At 38.3% G+C, this 25723-nt stretch overlaps 1 protein-coding gene across 1 annotated transcript in view; it reads left to right on the top strand.

Annotated features, from left to right (window-relative positions):
* MALT1 (MALT1 paracaspase) overlaps positions 1-25723 on the top strand; it is a gene marked incomplete at its 5' end in the record, with an annotated part of 51960 nt that overhangs the window by 18348 nt on the left and 7889 nt on the right. The window contains 10 exons of the mRNA XM_023752595.1: positions 1482-1603; positions 5708-5867; positions 7533-7711; positions 8145-8241; positions 9148-9180; positions 11541-11567; positions 14150-14182; positions 18617-18820; positions 24075-24252; positions 25001-25075. Of these exons, the coding sequence (XP_023608363.1) occupies positions 1482-1603; positions 5708-5867; positions 7533-7711; positions 8145-8241; positions 9148-9180; positions 11541-11567; positions 14150-14182; positions 18617-18820; positions 24075-24252; positions 25001-25075 (1108 nt within the window). The remainder of the gene's footprint in view (positions 1-1481; positions 1604-5707; positions 5868-7532; positions 7712-8144; positions 8242-9147; positions 9181-11540; positions 11568-14149; positions 14183-18616; positions 18821-24074; positions 24253-25000; positions 25076-25723) is intronic.

The raw sequence follows: 25723 nt of genomic DNA on the forward strand, positions 1-25723 counted from the left end.
ACATCGATGAGAGAGAAAGGTGCAGGAAATTAAGTTCATATGTTTTTTAATCCTCACCCGAGGATATTTTTTCCATTGATTTCTTTTTTTTAGAGTGGAAGTGAGGGGAGAGAGAGAGAGAGAGAGAGAGAGAGAGAGAGAGAGAGAGAGAGAAACTTCAACATGAGAGAGACCCATCGATTGGAGCCTCCCACTGGTGTCCCGGCCGGGGCCAGGGATTGAACCTGCAACTGTGGTACATGCCCTTGATGGAATTGAACCTGAGACCCTTCAGTCTGTGGGCCAACCCTCTAATCACTGAGAAAACTGGCCAGGGCAATTTAATATGTTTTGATGACCTTTTCTCCTTCTTTCCTAAAAGCCACCCAACCCAGTGTTAGGTGTTACAACCTTGGCAAATGTAAAATTTCCTAACTTTGATTTCTTTCGTGTCAGTTATCTGTTGTTGCATAACAAATTACCCCAAAACAAGTAGCAGCCATCGTTTCTTCTCTCACCCAGTTTCTGAGTATAGAATCCAGAAGTGGCTTTGCCGGGTGGCTTGGGCTCACATTGGGCCTCTAATGTGATGGCAATCACGCTGTCGGTCAGGCCGAAGCCACCTGAGGGTTTGGCTGGGTTTGGAGAATCCCCTTCTCCGGTGGTTGGTTCACGTGGCTATTGGCAGGAGGCCACGTTTCTTTCCCCACTGGTTGGGCCTCTCTCGGGGCTGCCTGAGCATCCCTGTGCCATAGCAGCAGGCTTCCCAGGGGGAATGATTGAGAGCTGGGATGGAGGGCGGGGAAGGGTCTCTTTTCATTATTGACTCCAGGATTTTCTTTAAACTCCTGTCAAAAGTTTTCCAAGTTAACATGCTGGTAGTCATTTCTCAAATGAGAAATGTTTGTATCACTTGTGTCAAATTTACATCCTGCTCTTCTGGTTGTGTATCTTTCTGCTTACAGAATAATTGTCATTTTAATACTAAATCATAGCATTGAAATTCAGATGTCTTTTGTAGACAGTTTTAGTGGCATTTCAACTCAGCACTTGTCTTACTAACAGTGCACTCAATTGAAGTTCCGGCCATATGTGCATTTATGACCAAATATTCAAAGAGCCAGCACTGAAAACGATGTTGTGACTGCTGCCTGGCAGATGTCTATTGCAAGGTGCATCCTGATTCAGATGTGTTAGAATGTGGAAAAAATATTTCTAAGAATTGAAGAAATATGACAAACAGTTTTCTGCCCCAGTTGTGGGAAGTACAACAGATCAAAGTTTTCTGCGGGCAAGTTTCTTTCCTCCTGGTTTTACAAAGCCTGGAACTTCAAAAACCCAGAATCTGGTGGGGGGGATGTGAATGGGCAATTTGTTACAAGGATGAATATGCAGGTTATTTCCAAAATACTTCTCTTTTTTTTTTTTTCGGTTTCAGAAATATAAACAAGGAAAACCTCTCTTTTGTGACTTTATTTACTTAACTTTTTTTTTTTTTTAAGGAATAAAGATCACTGTAAACCCAGAATCAAAGGCAGTCTTGGCTGGACAGTTTGTGAAATTGTGTTGCCGAGCAACTGGACATCCTTTCGTACAATATCAATGGTTCAAAATGAATAAAGAGGTAATTTCTTAGTATTTTTTAATTCCTCTATTATAAGAAGACAGAATGATAGAAAATGAATTAGCATTGTTAGGCTCAATATGTTTTTAGAATTTTGATCTGACAGATATTACTGTGTTATTACTGAAGTATTCAAGAATCTTTATTTTGGAAATGCATTTCCAAAATTGTCTTCCAAATAGATTGTAAGCAATAATAAAACCAATTCTCTACTCTAAAAATTGTGGAAAGTAGGGATTACTTGGAGCAAGAATGTGAACAAAGAGGAAACATCACCAGAGTATTCTAACATAGCTATAGAAATTCTTTAAAGACTTCCAAGCTGGCATGGAAGGCTAATGCAATATTAAGTATTCCACATAATTATATTGTCAAAAGATGGAGGCTGTTGTGAGATTCTGAAATAGAATCAGGAGTCTGGAAGGGGGCATGTTTTCCTCTTGGGGAAGCCTTGTATCCCTGCTCCACCGAACAAATAATTTAAAATCACATATTGAGCCTGGCCATCATGGCTCAGTGGTTGAGCATTGACCAACCAGGGGGTCATAGTTTGATTCTTGGTCAGGCACAAGCCCAGATTTCGGGCTTGATCCCCAGTGTGGGGCGTGTGGGAGGCAGCCTAACAATGATTCTCTCTCATCATTGATGTTTCTATCTCTCTCTCCCTCTCCCTTCTTCTCTGAAATCAATAAAAATATGTTTTAATAAATAAATAAATAGCCCTAGCTGGTTTTTCTCAGTGGCTAGAGCGTTGGCCTGTGGACTGAAAGGTTCTGGGTTTGATTTTGGTCAAGGGCACATGCCCAGGTAGTGGGCTCGATCCCCAGTAGGGGGTGTGCAAGAGGCAGCTGATGGATGATTCTCTCTCATTATTGATGTTTCTATCTCTCTCTCTCTCCCTCTCCCTTCCTCTCTAAAATCAATTAAAAAAAATTTTAAGTAAAAATAATAAATAAAATCACATATTGGAATTCTCTTTTCTTAAAAGCTCTTTGTGCCACTCTGCCACTGGGGAGTTCTCACTGGTCTGGCTGACCCATGTTGGTCTACATTTGCAAACCTGACACTAAGTTAAAGATTCGTTCTAAGATTGTGATCTTTCCTTTAATGGGGTCACTCTGCCTTGGAAGCAATGTGTGGTTTTATACAGTTTTTTTCCTTCCAGATCTCACACGCAGGTAAGGGAGAGCAGCTGTGAACTGTAGTAAAAAGACTGCATGTAGGCCCTGGTGCTAGACAGGCCCGTGTTGGGCCCTGACTATCATTACCAGCAATGTGAATGCTCGTCATTGGGCTGTGAGAATTTAATAGACAGGATGTTCTATGTGCCTAGGCTTTCAAGAGATGGTAACTATTTTACCATATTGTCTCTGTTGCAAAGTTGCTTTTATTTTCCTAAATGACTTTTGCGGGAGAAATAATGGATAAAAGTACTATGTTACATATATCGTTAGTAAGTTACATCCTGATTTGAGAAAGTCAGAAGTGGAGGGCTGAGTGGTAACAGACTTGAAAGCTTTGACAAGCTGAATTTGTCAGACTGTTCTGACATTTGCAGTCTGTTTTAGGAGCTGTTGGTTTACAAGTACTTGATGAGCATGTGCCTGTGCCAGACCGTGCTCCGAGGCCTGATGATGGAGCACTGACACCAGGGCCCTGCCACCCTCAGCAGGGAGAGGCAGACAGTACACAAGAAATAAATTCCTTAGCTAAGAGCTGTGAGGACAGTAAACAGGGTGATAGAAAGCGAGAAGCCACTACAGGTGTTAAACAGAAGGAATAACATGATAGAATTTGTTTTTAAAACACAGACTTACTGCTTGAAGGAAGCAAGAAGACCAGTCATCTAATCCATGTGCCAGATTGGAATAGAGGTAGTGTGGACCAGGGTGTGGCCTCAGGGGTGGATTCAAGTGCGTTAGTCAGTTTATTTTAGAGATAGAGTTAGCCAAGCCCCATAGATTGGCAAAAGAGCAGGAGGAAAGAAGAAGAGAGATCAAGGATGACCCCTGGATTTTTTAGTTAAACATCTGGGGACATGTTATGTACTGAGGTGTTGAAGATTAGGAGAGGATTGATTTAGGGAGAAAAATCAAGAATCAAGACCTGTTAAGTTTGAAATGCCTGTTTGACATCCAAATGAATCAGCTAGTCAGTTTGGCTATCTGGGGAGATGACATTGAAGTGTCTGTAGTGGAGGAGGAACCAGTAAGAAGACGAAAGAATCTGCAAGAGAGAGAAGAAGAAAACCAGGAGAGGATGATACAAAACCAGGAAGGGATGGTCAGCATTCTCAGTGCTGCTAAGAGGGGGTGCAGGCCAAGGGAGAGGCCTATTTGGGTTTTTTGTTGTTTATTTAAGACACAAGAAACTAGAGTATGTTTTTGAGAGTGAAACAGTAAAAAAGAGAAATAGATGCTCAAACATAGAGAAAATTACAGGAGCAAGGTCAGAGAGGATGGGACTGTCAGTGAGAAAAATTCTTTTTCTCTACCCTCTTATGTTCAGTCCCTGGAGGCCTGTGAATTAACTGACAACATCCAGATGAAAAAGAGAAAACGTTTATTCGTATGGGAACTTACGAAAGAAGTAACTCCATGAATGGTTAGATTTAGAGGCTTATATACCTGACTTAGTAGGGAAAAGGGAGGAGGAAGAAAAGGCCTCTCTGGGAAGAACAAGTGGGTTTCTTAAGGAAATGCAAAGGGATTTATAGAAGAATAAATGGGAGACAAGAAAGTTTGTGACATTGGTTATTCATGCAGGTGCAAGTGGTCTTTCCATTTTCTTCATGGCCATAAAACTCCTCTGGAGAGGGGTTTGTAAGTTCATTCTTGGGTCTCCTTCCTGTGAGTAAAAGCTGCCCTGAAGAGCGAATTTATGGTAGCCTCATTTCACAGAAGTTTCTGCTTTTAGTGAGAAAAGGGAAGCTCTGAGAAGGCTGATTTATGCATTTGTTAAATCCCAGATGTCTTCGGCTTGAATTAATCTTTATACCAACTCTGGGGTTCTGAGTGGATCCCCACAGATCCTAAGCGCAAGTAGCCTTTATTATGAAGGCACCTTTTTCCATTTCTACAGGAGAGGAGAGAGAAGTTGTAAATAGGTGTGCAATTTGGTGGCAGGAAGAGGAAAGAGTTTCTGTCTGAAGTCAAAGGCTGAGAGAAGTCGGGTTGCAGTAGGTTTGAGGAGAGAGAAAGTATACATGAATGGTCTGATAGGAAAGCAAACCTCTTAACCTGGCATTTACCGTCGTAGGATCGTCAGGCAGTGCTTAGTGCACCCCAGTGGTCAGATCTTCAGCAAAATGCTCATGTGCTGGTGCAGGTCCTGAGAGGGGAGAGAGTTGGATTCAGTTGATTGAGGTTTGGAGAGAGAAGGCCGAGCTTGCTCAAGTACTTTGCAGGGGAGCCGATATAATAGAACCTGGCACTTGATTAAACTCCATGACAATGTGCAGAGTTGGGTGGTGCTGATAAATTGATGGGGGCAGCAAAGGTGAAAACCTTAATGTGGGGACCGAAGCTTGGGAAACCCTTGGATGGCCATTTCTCCCCATCACTGATATGCTTCCCATAGCCCTGCTCCACCCCGACCTTGAAAGAATTGTACTGTGTTAGAAGTGTGTCCTCACAGGGTTTCACAGATGAGAACATGGGTCTTGAGGGGAAGTAGCTTGTTCATGTACTAACAACTAATTTGGTCAGAACTGAAATTAGTAGCCAGGCCTAACTCTCTGTGTGCTCTCTACTTCATCTTGGTGCTTGTCATGTCATATGGCTACTTTACTCATAAATGTTGACATTGAGGGTTCTTTAAATACCAACAATTGCACAGTTTTAGATGGCAGAACAATACTTTTCTGTTAGTGCGTTTGGGGAAGATATATGGAAGAGAGCTCTTTAGTTAATGAATTTGTAGAAGACCGTAAGACTTCAGTCCTGAATTACTCAAAATGTTACTTGTTTTTTAAGTAACAAATAGTCTAGATCTTGGGAAAAAGATATGCTTTTCAAAACTCCAAAGACATCCATTTTGTACAGCACATTTTATAAGGTGTGTTGCTGAGTCATTCACTGATGTTCTCTACTGTTTATTTCACAGATTCCAAACGGAAATGCATCAGAACTTGTTTTTAACACAGTGCATGTAAAAGATGCAGGCTTTTATGTCTGTCGAGTGAATAATAACTGCACCTTTGAATTCAGCCAGTGGTCACAACTGGATGTGTGTGATGTCACAGAACTAACAGAAAGCTTCCAGGGTAAGTAAGTTGAATGTTGAGAAGGGAATTACCTTATTTTCATTTATTTTAAATGTTTGCTTTTAAATAATTTCAAGTATCAAAATATCACAAAAAGCTCACATATGTACTGCACCCAGTATAAGGTCAGCAGTTGTTAAGATTTTATCCTGTGTACTTAGATTCTCTTCTCTACGGATATATATATACACACACACACACACACACAAATACCTTCAGATGACAGAACTCTTCTCAGTCTGGCCCTGCTGATGACCTCTTCCAACTTGGATTTGAATGTCTCTGGTTTTAGAAGAGGAAAAAATCTAATACAGTCTTGCTCACTTTTGAAAAATATTTATTTTTATTGAGTTCAGAGAGGAAGGGAGAGAGATAGAAACATCAATGATGATAGAGAATCATTGATCAGCTGCCTCCTGCATGCCATACTGGGGATCAAGCCCACAACCGGGGCATGTGCCCTGACCAGGAATCGAACCATGGCCTCCTAGTTCATAGGTCAACACTCAGCCACTGAGCAACACCGGCCAAGCACAGTTTTGCTCACTTTACAGTTTCTTTCTACACTGTACATTTTTCTCCCACGTAACTGTATTACTCCTAAAAAATTGTGTTGTGGAATAAAACTAGAGTGGACGTTGACATAAAAGGGCATATAGTATATCATTTGCTGCAATAAAACATTTCATTGAACTATTTTTCTACTCTTTGTCATTCATCTTTTTAGTCCAGTAACTGGTATTGATCAAGGAAAAATCAAGTCTACTAGAAAGAGTAACCATCAGACACTATTTTATTTATTCACACACATATCAAGACCATATCCTTTGTCATTTTTGCCCAAAAAAATAATAGGAGGGAAACAGGCTTTTTGTTACTAGTCTGATTCATTCTTCCCTCTCAATTTAGCCTTTCCTACACCTAAATAAGTAAACCATCTCTAAAAATAGTCATGATTAATTAAGAGAGTTATTTATCTTTCTAGAATATTTCTGTGAATGTAATAAAATTTACTATGGTTATAAATACAATCTTATTCATTCAACAAATATTATTAATCACCTGCAGTTTGTAGACTGAATTTCATGATGGAGACCTGGTATTGCGTAACATTGACAAGCCCTCTGTCCCCAAGGAACTTAAAGAGTGACAATGAGTGTTCAGTAAATGATGTTTTCTGATATCTGCCTTGGGAGGAAATGCATATTTATTCAGTGCTAATAACAGAACTCCTTTTTGCAATAAGTTAAATCAAAGTGAAGAATGTAGATCTTTCTGTGAACGTGAATGTCACTCAAGATATTAATAAGTTGTTTGCCCCCTCCAGAGAGATTCTGTGGCCAAACACATTTGGAAGCCACTTGAGCTCTTTTCCCCTCTTACATGCACAATGCATACTAACACTTTGAAAGCTCGACAAGTTCTGTAATTTAAAAAATCTGTTAACTCCGGATTTTCTGAATGTATTTGCCCACCACATTCTTTTATCCAGACAGCATTTCTTAATATTTCTAAAAATGCTGTAGTTTTATGAAACATTGCTATTAAAGATTGTAAAAATGAAGGATGAACTTGAAAACTCATTTACTTTTATAAATTATAGGGGAAAATTTTATTTTTAACTTAGAGATTTTATGTTTAATGATGCTTTTCTTTTAATTTAAGGAAGTTCGAATGGCATCTCTGAATCCAAGTTGCAAATCTGTGTTGAACCAAGGTCCCAAAAGCTGATGCCAGGCAGCACATTGGTCCTGCAGTGCGTTGCTGTTGGAAGCCCTATTCCTCACTACCAGTGGTTCAAAAATGAATCACCCTTAGTGCATGAGACAAAGAAGATATTCATGGTATGAAGTTGGCTTTCGGGGCATTTTTTGTTCTAATAAGTAAAATAAACAGTGTAATAGAAAATTAAGGTGAACATTAAAATTCATCTTTGTAGAGGGTGTTTTTATGTTTTCAGTAATTTTGTTTCAAGTCCTTGTTATTTAATATTAATTGACTTGTATATTTGCAAAATTTCCAGAAAATAACACCAGCCCACATCTAAGGGCTTATGCTAAAATGTCAAATGTAGTATTACACCAAACTCATCATAATTGGATTTATTGTGTCATTTGCTAAAATTTATTCTTAATCTAATGAATGGCAATAATTCAGCTGTCTAAAGCATTCTGAAATTTTATTGTAAGAATTTTTTAAAATACAAAATAACTTTTTCTCCAAGCCAATTTAAATTAAAATTGAGGAGGAAATGTGTGTGTTCTGATATTGATATAGGTGCCTTATGTGGAGTTGGAACATCAAGGAACCTATTGGTGTCGTGTACATAATGATCGAGACAGTCAAGATAGCAAGAAGGTAGAAATCATCATAGGTAAGCAGTGTTACTCAGTGTTCTGACAAATGGAGTATAATAGAAACTATATAAAATAAAACACTTCAACAGTGGAAATTCTACTAATTACCCCCTTCTACTTAATGGTGTGATAAGTATCAGGAGTTAACATTGTCCATATAGATATTTGAGAGAACACATACTAAATTCATAATCTAGCTTTATATACTACTAGAGGCCTGATGCATGAAATTCGTGCAAGGGGCTTGGCCCTCACAGCCCGGCTGCAAGGGGCTTGGCCCTCACAGCCCGGCTGCCTCGTCAGCCCTCACAGCCCCTCGCAGCCTCAGCTGGCCTTCGCAGCTCCTTGCAGCCTCGGCCGACCCTCACAGCCCCTCGCAGCCTCAGCCGGCCCTCGCAGCCCTGCGCAGCCTCGGCCAGCCCTCACAGGCCTGGCTTCGTCTGGAAGGTCGTCTGGATGGTCATTCTACTGTTCGGTCTAATTAGCATATTAGCTCTTTATTATATAGGATGACCAGATAGTACTAGAAAAATAGTTTTTTATTTAGACTTTTTGGTTATTTTTGAATTTTACAGTTTATTTTAAACATTTATGGCAAAAAAAAATGTATTAAAACTTTAATTATAAAGAACTTGATTTCATGGAAAAAGATTTTTAAGAAAACATTTTTAAAAAACAAACATCACAGACATGTGAAGGAAAGAATGATCAATCAACAATCCCATTACGAAGTACATCATTTGGGAATTTGTTTTATTTGAGCTTAATGCATTTATAGTTATGTTGTTAATAGTAAGAGGTGTTGATGCATATGTTGGTTTGCCAACATATTTCTGTGATACTTATCTCTCTGTTTGCTTGATGGCTGCCCTTCCTAAGATCATGAATTACAATATATTCACATTTGTTTTCTCTGGAACAAGGAAGAACAGATGAGGCAGTGGAGTGCACTGAAGGTAGTGTAATCTTTGGTTTGAAACCAGATATCCTGCATGCTGGCTCCTCTTGGGACTGGTGGCGTGCTCTAGCCTACTGAGTGCAGTGATGGAAAAAATACTAGCTATAAGAAATCATTTCACTCGAAGGATATTGTATCTTAGTCTTTGAGGGTTTGTAAAGTGCCACAGACACTGCTAAACTGACACATTATTAAAATAACTACTATTCAGTTGATTTTCTACTCTACTAGTATATAAAAATAAACTTCCTGCATAACATCTTATGAATAGCAAACATTTGCAATTAATTCTTAATGCTAATTTTTATCTTTATAAAAATTGTGAAAAAATATAGATTGCTATATTGTCATGGAGACTTGTTCAGATTTCTTATCTATTCTTTAGCCATGATAATATGCCTCTTTTTGAATGTGGTTTTTCTAAAAGTTTCAGGACAGATTATTATTGTTTAACACATGTTTTATCAAATATTAAATACTCAGTTTGTTTCAATATAAAATTGATATGACCCATTTTTGAAGCTACAAGGCCATCTACCATGTCACCTTTACCGTAATATATAAAGAGAATTGAAAATCTCTTTCAACATAAGTTTCTAATTTGTTCTAATTAACCAAAGCATTGTACATAAGTTGTAATAAGTAAATTTTAAAACTTAAGTTCCCTCAGTATGATATCACATTGTTTTACAAAATTAGGTTTGTGGATAGCAAAGTATTTTTTCAATTTCTGCCTCTTTAAACTATAACCTTAGGCTCTACTTGGGAAAAGAAAATCATGTTAAATCTTATGTTTCCTGGTTTTCTTGTTCTTTGTATCACTATGGTGTCACTCTGAAATACTATAAGTACTATTTTCATCCTAATACATAATTGTGAACGTGATTTCTCTAGCATAAGACGATTTCAATCCTGTCGTATTTGGACCCTTTTTGAGGGAAGCTACATGAAGAAATACTAACCAACTCCTCTTTCTTTTCTTTCCCCTTTTTTGCCTAATTGCATTATTTTGAAAACTTCCTAACATTGGAGACTTCTAAGAATAAATAAATAAATAAAACCAGCATTGCTGTTTTGATTGGCTTCAGGGTGATGCTTGTAAATTATCACCTGTTGTGATGCTTCTTTATCTGCAAGATTCTCCCTATAATTTTTGTAGTAACACACACACTGTTAAATAATAATTTTCAAATAAATCTGTTCAGAACACTTAGAGATGAAAATCCAACCATGAAACTACTCCAGAAATTTCAGATGGAAAAATTAGACCCAACTTTTTTTTCTAAAAGATATACAAAATTGAGACCTTTTATAATTGGTGGGTTGACTCATGTCATGAAAAGTGTCCTAATAGCATACCTTTTTTACCCATGGAACATGATGTTACTGACCTAAGTAATCAGAAATGAGAGAAGTCAGTAAGATAAAAGGGAAAAGAAATTGTACATAGCCATATACTCTAGCTCATGCTACTCATTAATTGATTTTATATCACATATAAGAATAAGTTCTACCTACCATCTTATGAATAGTATAACAAAGATGGCTATAATGTCATGATATTGGCTTAGATGATGTCCTTTAGCAAGGGGGTGCAGGTTAACAATTCTGAAACCACTGTGCCTCCAAAAGCACATTACACCAATCTAACCATGAGAAGAACATCAACACATCCCACCTGAGAGACATTCCACATAATACCTCACCAGTAATTCTCAAAAATGTCAAGGTCATCAAAAGCAAGGGAAGTCTGAGAAACTGTCACAAGAAAGAGGAGCCTATGGCGACTTAAGCAAATGTAATGTGGTGCCCTAATGGGTCTTGGAACAAAAAAGAACATTAACGGTTATGACAAATATACCTTCCTAACATAAGATGTTAAAAATAGGGAACTGGTGTATGGGTGTTTACCTGAATTCTATATTCTCTTCACGTTAGTTCTTTAAATCTTAAGCTGATCTAAAATTAAAAGTTTATTTAAAAAGAAAAGATCATTTGAGGTTAACTAGTTTCAAGAAGTTTATGATTGAGACTACAAACAGACCTATCTCTTGACTGCTTTTGTTCCATAATTGGACAGAATACGTAAAACTTTGAACAAATTGTGAATGAATCTGTTTAGCCTTTTGTCACTTAATGAAAGTAATAATGGCTTAGAAGTCCTAAATGATATCCACAACATTATACTTTCCTATTCAGTTTTGCATGGCTTCTGATAATATATTTGAAAAGTTTTAAACTACTGAAACATTTTAACATGATTTAATAACTCAAAACCTTCTTTGATTAGCCTTACTATTTGTGCTAAATTGGCATTTAAGCTATTTAAAGATAATCTATTTTTTAATTGAATTTCAGATGAATTACATCATCTTGGGCATCCTGGTGAGTAATATAAGCATAAAACATTAGTTTTATATTTTCAAGTTTTTGAATATAATAATTTAAAGATACTATAGATATTTTTGCTATAGTAGTACTGGTAACATTTTTCTTTATTAAAATAATATGATTTAGGGTTGAAATTAGTACTTGCATGAAATACAATTTCATGCAAGTGAAAAGATTTAAAATATTCTAGATTGTAAGACTATATAAGGATAGAAAACTATACTGAGGCCATACAAAATATGAATGCATTTTTTATCATTGTGAACTAGTCTATATCATAAAAAGACAGTTAATGGGGGAAGTGAGTAATTTTTCATTTGAAAGACAAGAAGCAGTCTTTAAAAGAGTAACAGGGTAACAATTCTGAACTTGCCAGACCCCTGGGACATTGTTCAAAGTTGCTCATTCATAGAACATACCAGAACTAGTTGGGTGAGATGTCTTTATTTGAAGTAAGAGGTGTGTTAGTGGGAATAATAGCCTATCTAATAAAAGAGTAATATGCAAATTAACCATCACTCCTCAGTCCGTCACAAAGATGGCTGCGGCTACAGAACTAGAGCAATCAGGAGGCTTGCATTGCCCCCGGCAATGGAGGAAGCCAAGCTTCCCGCTTCTCCTGGCCGGCCCTGAGTTCCCCTCAAGGCTACAAAGTTTCAATTATAGAAGATAAATAAATCCCAGATACCTGCTTCCAGCCTGTGTGGCCTCAGCTCAGGGAGGGGCTGGGAGCCTCGGTTGCCAGGGGCAACCCGACCTGGGCTCGGCTTAACGCTACAACGTTTCAATTATAGAAGTTAAATAAATCCCAGATACCTGCTTTCAGCCCGCGGCCGTGGCCAGCCTGAAAATGGTCATCAGGCAGGCCCTCACCCAGGCTGGCCAGGCACCCCAGTGAGACCCCCACCCTGATCCGGGACACCCTTCAGGGCAAACCAGCCAGCCCCCACCTGTGCCCAGGCCTGTATCCTATATAATAAAAGAGTAATATGCAAATTGACCCTAACACCAGAACAACTGGGAATGACTGGTCACTGTGACACACACTGACCACCAGGGGGCAGACGCTCAATGCAGGAGCTGCCTCTGGTGGTCAGTGTGCTCCCACAGGGGGAGCTCTGCTCAGCCACAAGCCAGGCTGACAGCTGCCAGCACAGCGGTGGTGGCAGGAGACTCTCCTGCCTCCTCAGCAGCGCTAAGGATGTCCGACTGCAGCTTATGCCTGCTCCCCGCTGGCAAGTGGACATCCCCCGAGGGCTCCCGGGCTGCCAGAGGGATGTCTGACTGCAAGCTTAGGCCCAATCTCCAACGGACATCGGGCCTAAGCCAGCAGGTGGACATCCCCCAAGGGGTCCCAAACTGCAAGAGGGCACAGACTGGGCTGAGGGACAACCCCCCCCAAGTGCACAATTTTTTGTGCACTGGGCCTCTAGTGCATTATATAAATAAGTAGTTGGTCAGTAACCATTAAGAAATTGACTGATGCCGAACCGGTTTGGCTCAGTGGATAGAGCGTCGGCCTGCGGACTCAAGGGTCCCGGGTTTGATTCCGGTCAAGGGCATGTACCCTGGTTGCGGGCACATCCCCAGTGGGGGGTGTGCAGGAGGCAGCTGATCGATGTTTCTCTCTCATCGATGTTTCTAACTCTCTATCCCTCTCCCTTCTTCTCTGTAAAAAAATCAATAAAAATATATTTAAAAAAAAAAAAAAAAGAAATTGACTGTTGGCAGGAATATTCATCCTTCTTCAGCCAATTATTTTTTTATTGATTTCAAAGAGAAAGGGAGAGAGGGAGAGAGAGATAGAAACATCAATGATGAGAGAGAATCATTGATTGGCTGCCTCCTGCACCCCCACCCTGAGGATCAAGCCCACAACCCAGGCATGTGCCCTGACTAGGAATTGAAACGTGATCTTCTAGTTCATAGGTTGACACTCAACCACTGAGCCATGCTGACTGGGCTCTTTGCCAATTTTAATCAGAACAGATTTCTAAACAAGTTCAGCCAAAGAGAAAGCATTAACTGAGATGACAGGCAGAGTAAGAGTGAGGACTCTGGCCCTAATTGATTTGGCTCAGTGGGTAGAGTGTCGGCCTGAGGACTCAAGGGTCCCAGGTTCGATTCCGGTCAAGGGCATGTACCTTGGTTGCGGGCACATACCCAGTAGGGAGTGTGCAGGAGGCAGCTTAATTGATGTTTCTCTCTCATCGATGTTTCTAACTCTCCCTCTCCCTTCCTCTCTGTAAAAAATCAATAAAATATATATTTTTTAAAAGTCCTCAACAAAAATGATAGCAAACTGAACCCAACAACTTATACAAAAAAAAAATCTGGGAATCTTAAAATCATAAGTTAGCTATTAGAAACCATATTCTGTCTTTTAATTATACAAAAAAAAAATCTGGGAATCTTAAAATCATAAGTTAGCTATTAGAAACCATATTCTGTCTTTTAATACACACACACACACACACACACACACACATATATATATATATATATATATATATATATATATATATATCATCATGGATAATAACACCTTATTTCTTTGCATTTTTATTTTCTTATAGATAATAAAGAGCAAACAGCTGACCAACCTTTGGGTGAGTAAAGCTTTAAAATACCTGCTCAAAATATAATTATACATATATCTTTTTTATGGTGAGCATAAAGGAATTTAAGCTATTTCAATTTGACAAGTTTTATAAATACTTGAATGATATTGAGACCAAATGGTTTATTTTGGATATTTGTAAAATAAATTATAGAACAGGAGACTTAAAATTATTTTGAATTCAATTTCTGGGACCAAGTCAATTTCTGTAGAATGATTTCTTTGTTTTGGCAACATGCAAACAGACATGTATGTTACATAGAGGTGAGTAATACTATCTTTCGGTGGGGTTAGATTAGAAAAGCAGCAGAGAGGTTGCAGTAGCTGTTCTGTATTTTGAAGTATAAGTAGGAGAAGGGCCTTCCAAACAGAGGGACCCTGAAATCCTATGTGCTAAGAAATGAGACTGTTGAATTTGGGGAACTGCAAGTAACACACCTTGCTCTGGAGCATAAAGAGAAGGAAGCGAGAGAAGAAGGGTGAGACTAGATCTTCAGGAGCCGCGTTTCTCATTTATGCCATTGGAAGGAACTTTTTAGTGGAGGAGTGAATGAGATGTATCTCTCCCAAAGCCAGTCTTGTATTGGTGTAGAAAGTAAAGTAGTTAGAGATGTTTTGCTTAGGAGAACAATTAAGACACTGTTGTAATAGTCTGAAGAAGAAATGAGAATCTAAACTAGGCTTATCAATAAGAATGCAGAAGACAAGAACAAATTCAGGAGATCTTTAGGAATCAGTAAGCTTTTTTGTCATCTTGCTATAAGGTATAAAATACAGAGGAGAATCACCATGCCTGCTAGGATCCTTGCTTGGACCTGTAGGTGGGTAGTGACACGGTCCATTGAGTTGGAGAATATAGATTCAAAAGCAAGCTTCAGAGGACAGATGACTATCAGTTGGGACCTAACCAGTTTGAGGTATTTGTGTCACATCTAGGTGACAGTATACAGCAGGCAATTGTATACATGGATCTGGAACTCTATGGAGAGGCCAGGATTGGAGATATAGATATGAGTGTCATTAGCATAGATATGGAAGTTAAAACCAAGGGGCAGAAAACATGAGGTTGCTGCAGGCCACAGAGAAAAGAGCACAAAACAGGCTGACCTTTTGGGAGGGGCATGCCGTGTTTTTTAACAATCATAATCAGTTGCCACTGATCAGATATCATAAAAATTCAGATTTCTAGGTTCTTATGAAAAGTCGTAGCTGTCAGTTGTGTCTAAATAGTGGCTGTCCTTTTCAAGAGGCATGCGCTCCCCTGTTTTACTGTTGTGAGCTTTTGGTCTACTTCACTCTCTCCTTCTCCTCCTTCCCCATGTGGTGTTACCATGTCGCTGATTTCTTTGCATGGATCCCCAAACTGAAAGCTGCCAGACTTCTTCAGGTTGAGACTCAGAACTAGCGGAGTGTCACACCACATTATGTGGTTCAAAGTGAATCACAGGGTAGCCCAGATTTGGGGTTAGAGGCTGGTGACTGGAGTGGGAGTGACTACACTATGTGAGAGCAAGGACACTGTGTCTCATTGGGGGCCATCTTTTACTGAAGTTGGAAAGGCAGGCATGAGCTAGAATATGAATGGCTTTGTTTGCCAGATAAGGATTTTTTGCTATATTTTGTAGGACACAGAGAATAAAAGATTTTACTCATAAGACCAACAAGGACTGTATATTCAACCAGTCAGATTGGATCTTAATACTCAATTTTTGACAGATGATCAAAGATTTTCTTTAACAAATATTTACATAGCACTAAATATGTGCCAGACCCGTTTCCAGGTACTTATGAATATTAATCCACTTTAGATAAAAAGTAACACACCAGTAGATTATTAGACATAGGATTAATGATATAACACTGTACCAATTTTTAAAGAACACATTGCATTGAGCTTTGGAAAATGTCTAGGATCATGTAGTTAAATACATTTCTGAAGTGGTTTTATTCTATTGCTTAATCAACTTGGATTTGTGTTTCCTTTTTCCAGTAAGTGGTTTGTGTTCAAGAAATTGTGGGTGGCTCTTACAGTAAATGTTTTTCTATAGAAAGTTTCTTCCATTTATATTATCACCTGAAAAACATCATAAATTGCTTATATGGTTGTTATTTTGAAGTTTTCTTTCATTCCTCACTCTTATCTTCTCAACTTCAAATTTTACTGTTTCGTCCTTTATCATATTTCTAAACTCTGGCTTTTCCTTTCCTTCCTACAACTAATTTACTGAAATGTGTTTGTCATCTCTCATTTCGACCACTGCCGTCTGCTTCTCTATTCTAAATCTTCTCCAGTTCGCCTGTCATTCAGGAACTGTTTTACAAGTAGATTGGACAAGGTAAGATTTATTTACTCATCGTTTTTATTACCATTTATTTCAAGAAAATGCTCAAAGACATTTTAGAAGCTAACTATTAAAAATTATCACGAGGGAACATATTTTGAAGTGTTATGGTCAATTATGAATACATGCATTTCAAAGTACATAGTTCTTAGATTATTAAACTTTTCCACTTAGTACTATACCAAGTGTTCTTGCAATCAGATAGCAAAACCAATGAAACAAGTATTGATATTAGCAGAAACAGCCTATCATTCATAGTTTGACAACTGTTTTTTCCCCCAAAGACTCCAGTGGTTTTTTTCCTTTTACATACCTCCTAGTTGTTTTCTGCCAATAAAACCTATTTTAGGATAGATTTTAAAATTAAATTATCATAATATTCCACCAAAAAACCCACTATGATTTACAAACACTTTATACCTGAATATCTTTCGGAACCTCATGATTTGGGCCATGATGGTGTAAGCCAGAGACAACACATCTCTTCTTTCTTAGAAGTAGATTGTACTGAGCCCTTCTCTGCATTGAGCTTGGGTCAGAGTTCTGACAGGGCTGTTTGGACTCACCAGCAAATGCACTGAAAATGTTCTTTCTGTGGATTAGCCAGCTAATAGTCTTACCATATAGTGATTACCTTGGTCTGGTTTATTTAAGAAGAAACTTTTAAAAAGGAAATACAATGATGTTAAGTTTTATACAAATAATCAGCAATGTGATTATTTGTGCTTATTCATAAGAGTAGTATTCATAGCCATTTCTAAATAAACTACTTAGCAGCACTTTGTGACAGAGGTTGGTCACCTAGTCCTGGCCTGTGTCAGAGGAGGTGGCCTGCAGTCCTGCCCAGTGTGGCTCTTCAGCCAGTTGGCAGGTGCTGCCCGATGCTCTTGTGACTCCATCTCCCCTGCTCCCTCTGTCTCCTTCACAGATTCACACTGTAACATCCTCAGCAAAAACATTGTAACAGGTTCCTACAGTCGTGGCATGGTCTCAAGTATTTAATTTTTAATCTGACCCAAACTAACAAAGGTACAGTTTTGAAGACCTCTTAAGCACTAAGCTATGTCCAGCCTTCCACAGCTGTTTTTGGATAAGCTATACACCTGATTAAGCTAGCTGATAGTTTTTTAAGGCATTGGTGGAGATCTTTTTGTCCCTTAAAAACGGAAAAATTCTTTGTATAAGAATACAACTTTGAACAAAGTCTCAGTGCACTAAGGTCAGAAAATAAACTGTTAAGGCATTTGTACAGTCCGGCCGGTGTGGCTCAGGGGTTGAGAGTAGACCCATGAATCAGGAGATCACAGTTCGATTCCCTGTCAGGACACATACCTGGGTTGCTGGCTCAATCCCTGGTAGCGGGTGTGCCAGGGGCAGTCAATCCATGATTCTCTCTCATCATCGATGTTTCTCTCTCTCTCTCTTGCCCTCTCCCTTCCTCTCTCTGAAATAAAAAAAAAAATATTTAAAAACAAAACACATATTCTTACAAAAGTCTTCGCATATCCCTAAAGTAACTGCATCTCACCCAAATGGAAAAAAAAAAAATTTAAGGCCAAGAGAAGACAATATGTCACCTAAAAAAATACAGATGCAGTACTTGTTAAGCTGCTGCTTTTGTCCTCTTTGGTATTTCTCCTTACTTGCTCTGTTTCAAATTCTTCCTCTTCCTCTTTTTTTTTTCTTTTTTCTTTAGTTTAGCATCTTCCATTGTCAGCAAAACAGAACCTAATTTGATGGGAACCCAATTTCAAACATACCTTGTTAAAATTTGCTCTAAAAGCCTAGTTGAATTATAATAATATTCTTGTTGTAATTCAATAATCGTATACTTTTATATTAGTTATCAGTATATTTCATATGCAGCTAATAAATATCTTTTGCCTGGTTCTCAAAAGTCTCAGTAAGTTTAATTTCAGTTGTTTGATTTATTAGCCTTTGTGGTCCTCAGTATGTTGGTCTGCTGCATAAAGTGATCATCCTAAGATGAAATTTGTAAAGCGTACTTTTTATTATAATGATACCATTTCCAAGGGTCTTATTTTATTCTTATATCCTTCTTTAAATCCCTTTTTTAACAGCTAAGGACAAGGTTGCCCTTTTGATAGGAAACATGAATTACTGGGAGCACCCCAAGCTTAAAGCTCCTTTGGTGGATGTGTATGAATTGACCAATTTGTTAAGACAGCTGGATTTCAAAGTTGTTTCACTGTTGGACCTGACTGAATATGAGATGCGCAACGCTGTGGATGAATTTTTACTACTTTTAGACAAAGGAGTGTATGGTAAGATATTTATAATCTTCATTTTAATAATTATCCACTATTTTTTCATTGAACAAGTTAGATTAAGAGTTAAAAATCAGAGAAAGATGCAATAAATACACTGTTGAATTGAAGAGTTTTATTGTAAAAGGTAATAGATTTGGTCTTTATGCTATAGTTCCATATGAATTAGCTTAGTGTCTTTACTTTCATGTTTTTGTTTTGTCAAAACAATATTGTTCTTATTAGAATTCTTACCAATTTTAGGTAATTTTGCTTTTAATTGATGTCATCGATACAAATGACAGATTGTATACTCACATATGTGGGTCCATAGTGTTAATGGTGGTGGTAGAGGGTCTTCTAATGAGAGCACTGTGCTAGGTATGCTGCTCTTTAACTCAACTGAGACAAAAATAAATATCTGTAACTAGCTATATTCTTGGAAATCATATTCCCAAGAAATAAAATTCTCTAAAGATCTAATTTATAGGATTATATTTCTAACCGCATTAAATTTTTTGTCATTTATAAAGATATATATGTTGTCCTTTTGTCCTTGAGTAATGGGATAGGTAATTAAAATAATAAGCAGTATTAGATATGGAATTTTTAAAATACAATGATTTGATTTAGTTCATTTTACATAAAAACCTTAATCTCCTGCAATATAATTTGGATGTAGACTTTCATACAAATGCTTACACTTTTTATAAGTTATTTTGGGGCAGGCAAAAGGTATTTTGTTGAAAGTGCCTTCATTTCAGCGATTGCAGAGCTGGGCATATGGCAATGAAATAATGGGCCACGCTTAGCTTTGGAGGCTAAACTTTTACTCCACATTGCTTCTGTTCCCAAGACAAGCCTTTTAGAGCCAGGCGTGTTAGTGATACAGTGGGAGTGAAACCCCAGCTTTCTGCATGGCAGTCTCTAAGTAAGATCAGTTGTAGAAATGTTACCATTCCCACTGGAAATCAGAGCCTTTACAAAAGGTTTCCAGATCTACCTCTGTCCTGATTCGTTCGCATTGTTAATTTAATACATTCATTATGTTTGTACTGAGTTCCTATTATATCCATAGCCCAGATAAGGAGCATGCTAGGTATTGAGGGACATCCAGAAAATAAGGAACATGATCTACTCTCAAATTGTAAGTCCCTTAATGTAGTGAGAAAAAAAAATGCTGTATATGGAGTCCAAACACCTACCAGCTTTATTATGTTAAACAAATCACGTAATCTTTTTAAATTTAATTTGTTTTTATCTTATAGGGAGATAAATCATTTAAAGATTATTATATGGATTAAAATGGGATTGTGTATATGAAGGTGCTTTGAAAACCATTAAAATGTTATAAGATCAATGTCTTTATTGTGATCACTTTTTGTCAGAGAAATTAAATAGACATAGAACTGTAAAATGTCCGTAAAGCTAGTATGTGTTTAGAGTGAGGGTGCCGCAAGAGGGTCGAGTGTGTGAGAAGAGCAGAAACCAGGTGACAACTGGCTGAGGATTCGGAACTTATGTCGACATAACTCTGAGGATTGGTTAGATATGGGTAGATAGACAGGAGAGAGGGTGCCTTGAGCAGGGAAATGGAGGTAAAAAAAATAAGCATACCTTTCTCTAGAAGCAGTAAAGAGACTGATAGGGAATAGTCATATTTTGAATGCTTGATAGAGAAGTATAAATTTTATTCTTTTAAAGTGTACAGTTTAGTGGTTTTTAGTATGTTCACAAAGTTTTACATCAATCACCTAATTCCAGAACATTTTCATCACCCCAAAAAGAAGCCCCATATCCATTAGCAGTCACTCTCCATTCCTCCTTATCTCAAGCCCCTGGCAACAACAAATCTACTTGCTGACTCTAGGGATTTGCCTATTTGAGGCATTTCATAGAAATGGAATCATTCCATATGTGGCCTTTTGTATCTGGCTTCTTTCACTTAGCATAATGTTTTTAGGGTCCATCCATGTTGTAGCATTATCTTTATGGCTGGGCAATCTTTCATTATATGGATAGACCACATTTTGTTTATCCATCAGAAGATGGACCTTCAGGGTGTTTCCCTTTTTGGATATTATGAATAATACTGCGGTGAACATTCATATACACATTCTTGTGGGCATGTTTTCAGTTCTCTTGGCTAGGTAACTTGGAATGGAATTGCTAAATCATAGGATAACTCTAAGTTTAACTTCCTGAGGAACTGCCTAACTCTTTCCAACTTGCCCACACTATTGTATATTCTTGCCGGAAATCAATGAGGTTTCCAGTTCCTCATCCTTGCCAACACTTGTTATTGCCAGTCTTTTTTATTATAACTATCCTAAGAAGTGCAAAGTGGTACCTTTATTCTGTTTTGAATCTCCCTAATGGCTAATGATGTTGGGCATCACTTCATGTGCTTATTTGCCGTTTGTATATTCTCTTTGGAGAAATGTTTATTCAAATCCTTTGCCCATTTTTTACTTGGGTATTTGTCCTTTTAATTGTTGAAAATAAGAGCCCTTTATGTATTCTGGATACAAGCTGTACTTGTAGATATATGATTTGCAGATACTTTCTCCTATTCTCTAGGTCAGTGGTCGGCAAACTGCGGCTCGCGAGCCACATGCGGCTCTTTGGCCCCTTGAGTGTGGCTCTTCCACAAAATACCACATGCAGGCGCGCATGTACAGTGCGATTGAAACTTCGTGGCCCATGCGCAGAAGTCGGTATTTTGTGGAAGAGCCACACTCAAGGGGCCAAAGAGCTGCATGTGGCTCGTGAGCCGTAGTTTGTCGAACCGCAGTTTGCCGACCACTGCTCTAGGTTGTCTTTTCACTTGCTTGATCTTCATTGCTTAGTGAATGAAACCCACTTCCTTTGTCATAATTTTTAAAATGCTCCCTATCTGTGTGCTCTTACTTTCATGTATGATTATTTAATCCCTTGCCAAAATAGTATTCTTCCTGTTAGCTGTCATTCAGGTCCAAGCCCTGTTTGCTGCTGTTCTCCCTACCTGCACTATACCTCTTTCCCTCTGCCTTTCCAGATTGTACTCTTTCTCCCAAGTTCATGTGTTTACTACCCCTCACACTTACATTCCTCTCTGTGCTTCACTCATATCATACAGGGCCTCCCTGATCGAATAATTTATGGTAATAATTATGTGCTAATTTCCTTTGTTGTTTAACAACATGAGCTTGCCTGACTGAGTTGCAAGAACTTTGGGGACAAGAACTTTGTCTTCCTTTTCTTTTTCATTTCCTGCAGTACCTACGTGATTATATTCAGGGTACACATGAGATCTAAATTAAACCCATACAGAATTAATGTGTTGTCTGTTTTGTCATATGAAAGAACCATTTTCGTTATTTTAATAAGAGTTTAAGTAGAAGACCTGGATCCTGCGTGTGTGTGTGTGTGTGTGTGTGTGTGTGTGTGTGTGTGTGTTCAAAGCCACATTCTCTGCTGGAGTTGGGCCTGTAACCACTATATTGGTGTTTTTGTTCCCTATCTAAAGGCCTTTTTACTATTAACTTTAGAATACTATATAAAGAAGTCTCATTCCAGAATCTAAGAGAACAAAATTAGTGGATTCTAGAGATTGTATGCTTAAGGGATATGTCTTCACAAGTACTTCTCTCAAATATTTTTATAAGGCAGCCCATCCTGATATTTTTGTTGTCTTTTTTTACAGCTAAAACAAACTTCTTTTCAAGAAAATCTTTAGAGTTCTTGGGTGCAGTTTTCATAGTATCATTTCTCAGTAAAGAAATAATGGCTCATCTATTGATTTCTGAAACTAACCCAAATTTTAGATTTTACTTCAAGAGACTCTAGCTGAAAAATTAATGATATTTATATATCATAACATAAAAGAAGTAATAATTCGTGAAATCAGATTTCCCTGCTCTTCTTAGAAAAAGTTGTTCATATTATCAGAACCCTTACTAATTGTATTGAAATGCCTGAAATGAAATAAGCCAGTCAGAGAAAGATAAATATCACATGATCTCACTCATTTGTGGAATATAATGAACAACATAAACTGATGAACAAAAACAGATTGAGAGTCAGAGAAGCATCGATCAGACCATCAAACCTCAGAGGGAAGGTAGGGGAGGGTTGGGATAAGGGGGAGAGATCAACCAAAGGACTTGTATGCATGCATATAAGCCTAACCAATGGACACAGACACCAGGGGGGGGAGGGCATAAGTGGGGGGTGAGGGAATGGGGGGATAAGGTCACATATGTAATACCTTCATCAATAAAGAAAAAAGAAAAGATAGATAGATAAATAAATAAATAAATAAATAAATAAATAAATAAATAAAACATGCTTCAAGACAGCATGTTGATGTTGGTTTAAAATACAGTACTAAGCCCTAGCCGGTTTGGCTCAGTGGATAGAGCGTCGGCCTGCGGACTGAAAGGTCCCAGGTTCGATTCCGGTCAAGGGCATGTACCTTGGTTGCAGGCATATCCCAGGTAGGGGGTGTGCAGGAGGCAGCTGATTGATGTTTCTCTCTCATCGATGTTTCTAATTCTCTATCCCTCTCCCTTTCTCTCTGTAAAAAATCAATAAAAATATATTTAACAAATAAAATAAAATACAGTACTAAACTTCTGTTGCTCGTCCCCAGCTCACACCACTCATCCACACGACTTTGCAACTGTCCCCATGTGAAGCACATTCTCACTTGGAGATTCCTCCACCTGATCCCTAGAATGTGCTGCCCCTAATATTTAGCTTGTCCACCATGGACTGCTCACATGTCCCCATATTAGGGAGGCCTTCACTGACTACCCAAAATAGAACAGATAAATAGGAGTGTGCCCCAACCCACACTCCTTTTCACCTGCCCTGCTTTATAGTTCTCCGTGGAACATGTTTTTTCTCCATCTGTCATACGTGTATTTATTTGTTTGCATTCTCAAGATTGCCACTTCATGAAAGCAGGGTTTTTTGTCTCTGTTAGTAATCCTGAAGCCCGGACAGTGGCTGGCACAGAGTCTTCCCTTTAAATACTGATCTGCTAAATGAATGAAAGAATTGAATAAACCAATTGTATGAATGGGCAAAAAACACAGTACCAAAATGAAGGCTGTTGCCAAAATAATTTTCAATGCGCATTTAGTTAACATTAACTGTATTTATAACTGGGAAACTCTTAAGTTTGCATTAACTTGAAGAAAATAAAAGTTATACTTTTTAAAGAGCGCTACATACATGTTCAGAGCATGATTTAGAATTAACTTTTGCCCCTTTTGCCCCTCTTCAGGATTGTTATACTATGCGGGACATGGTTATGAAAACTTTGGGAACAGCTTTATGGTTCCTATTGATGCTCCAAATCCATATAGGTCTGAAAACTGTCTGTGTGTGCAAAACATACTGAAATTGATGCAAGAAAAAGAAACGGGGCTCAATGTGTTCCTGTTGGACATGTGTAGGAAAAGGTAAGCTGTCTCATCTTTATTCAACGAAGCTTGTTGGGGTTAAACATCAACCTTGGCAAATTACATCTATGGCAAACCTGCACGTGCTAAGAACCCCTTAAGTTTGTGAAGTGTAGAGTATAGATCGAGGCTGATTAAGAAGAAAACTAGAGGAAACTATATTTTCTCTGTGTGTATTTAATTATTTTAACTTTTTCCTATTTGCTGTAGGACAAAAGTAAAGAACTGAAGGGTCTGGATATTTACTCATTCTACGAATGGTGCAGCTGCTCAGACGCCTCTAAGGCCACTGCAGTTATTCCTCTGGGAACTCATAGAAACAGCACCCCTAGTGCTGGGCGCTGCTCACTCTAGTCAGTCCTGGTCTTGCAGATCCAGAGGGCTTAGCTGAACCAGATCCCATCTGTCCGCCCATGTTACTAAGGAAGGGAACTAATGATGATGCCTCTCAGAGTCGCACGTTTTTGCTTGCTGAGCATTGCCAGCCAAAATCCAATTTCAGAGTTCAAATGTAACTCCAGTGTAAATACTGACAAGAGAAAAGATGTCTCAACAGTGTAGGTGCCCTGGGTTAGTTTTGGTAGATATGTAGGTGTTTGGATAAAGGAATTTTGAATCTATAATTTTTAATTATATATAGTAGAATAGTGTTATATTTTTATTACATTGTTACTTGTGCTCTTTTTAAAAATGCTGTTTAACTTTTTACCTTTGTATTTGGCCTTCTCCCCTCCTACCTTTTAAATAGAAATGACTACGATGATACCATTCCAATCTTGGATGCATTGAAAGTCACTGCCAACATTGTGTTTGGATATGCCACGTAAGAAACTTTTTTGTTTATATTTAAGATTCCTTTATTCTTTGTTATTTTTTTATTGTAGAATAGAAGCCTAGAAATATCCATAGACATATAGGAATTAATTTTCCTCCTCAATATTTTTAACATTTTAAAAAATACTTTTATTAATTTTTAGAGAGAGAGGAAGAGAGAGGGACAGAGAGAAACATCGATGTGAGAGTGAAACATCTGTCTCCTGCCTCCTTCATACCCCTACTGGGGATGTGCCCGCAACCAAGATACATGCCCTTGACCAGAATCAAACCTGGGACCCTTCATTCCGCAGGCCGACACCCAACCAACTGAGCCACACTGGCCAGGGCTCCTTGATATTTTTTTAAATATATTTTATTGATTTTTTACAGAGAGGAAGAGAAAGGGATAGAGAGTTAGAAACATCAATGAGAGAGAAACATTAATCAGCTGCCTCCTTCACACCCCTACTGGGGATGTGCCCGCAACCAAGATACATGCCCTTGACCAGAATCAAACCTGGGACCTTTCATTCCGCAGGCCGACACTCTATCCACTCAGCCAAACTGGTTAGGTCTCCTTGATATTTTTTATAGCAATTTTAAATAACTTACTTTAGCACTTCATATCTTGGCACCTTTCTTTTTACTAAGCACC

This window comes from Myotis lucifugus, unplaced genomic scaffold, assembly GCF_000147115.1.
Source record: "Myotis lucifugus unplaced genomic scaffold, Myoluc2.0 scaffold_36, whole genome shotgun sequence".
Classification (NCBI taxonomy): domain Eukaryota; kingdom Metazoa; phylum Chordata; class Mammalia; order Chiroptera; family Vespertilionidae; genus Myotis; species Myotis lucifugus.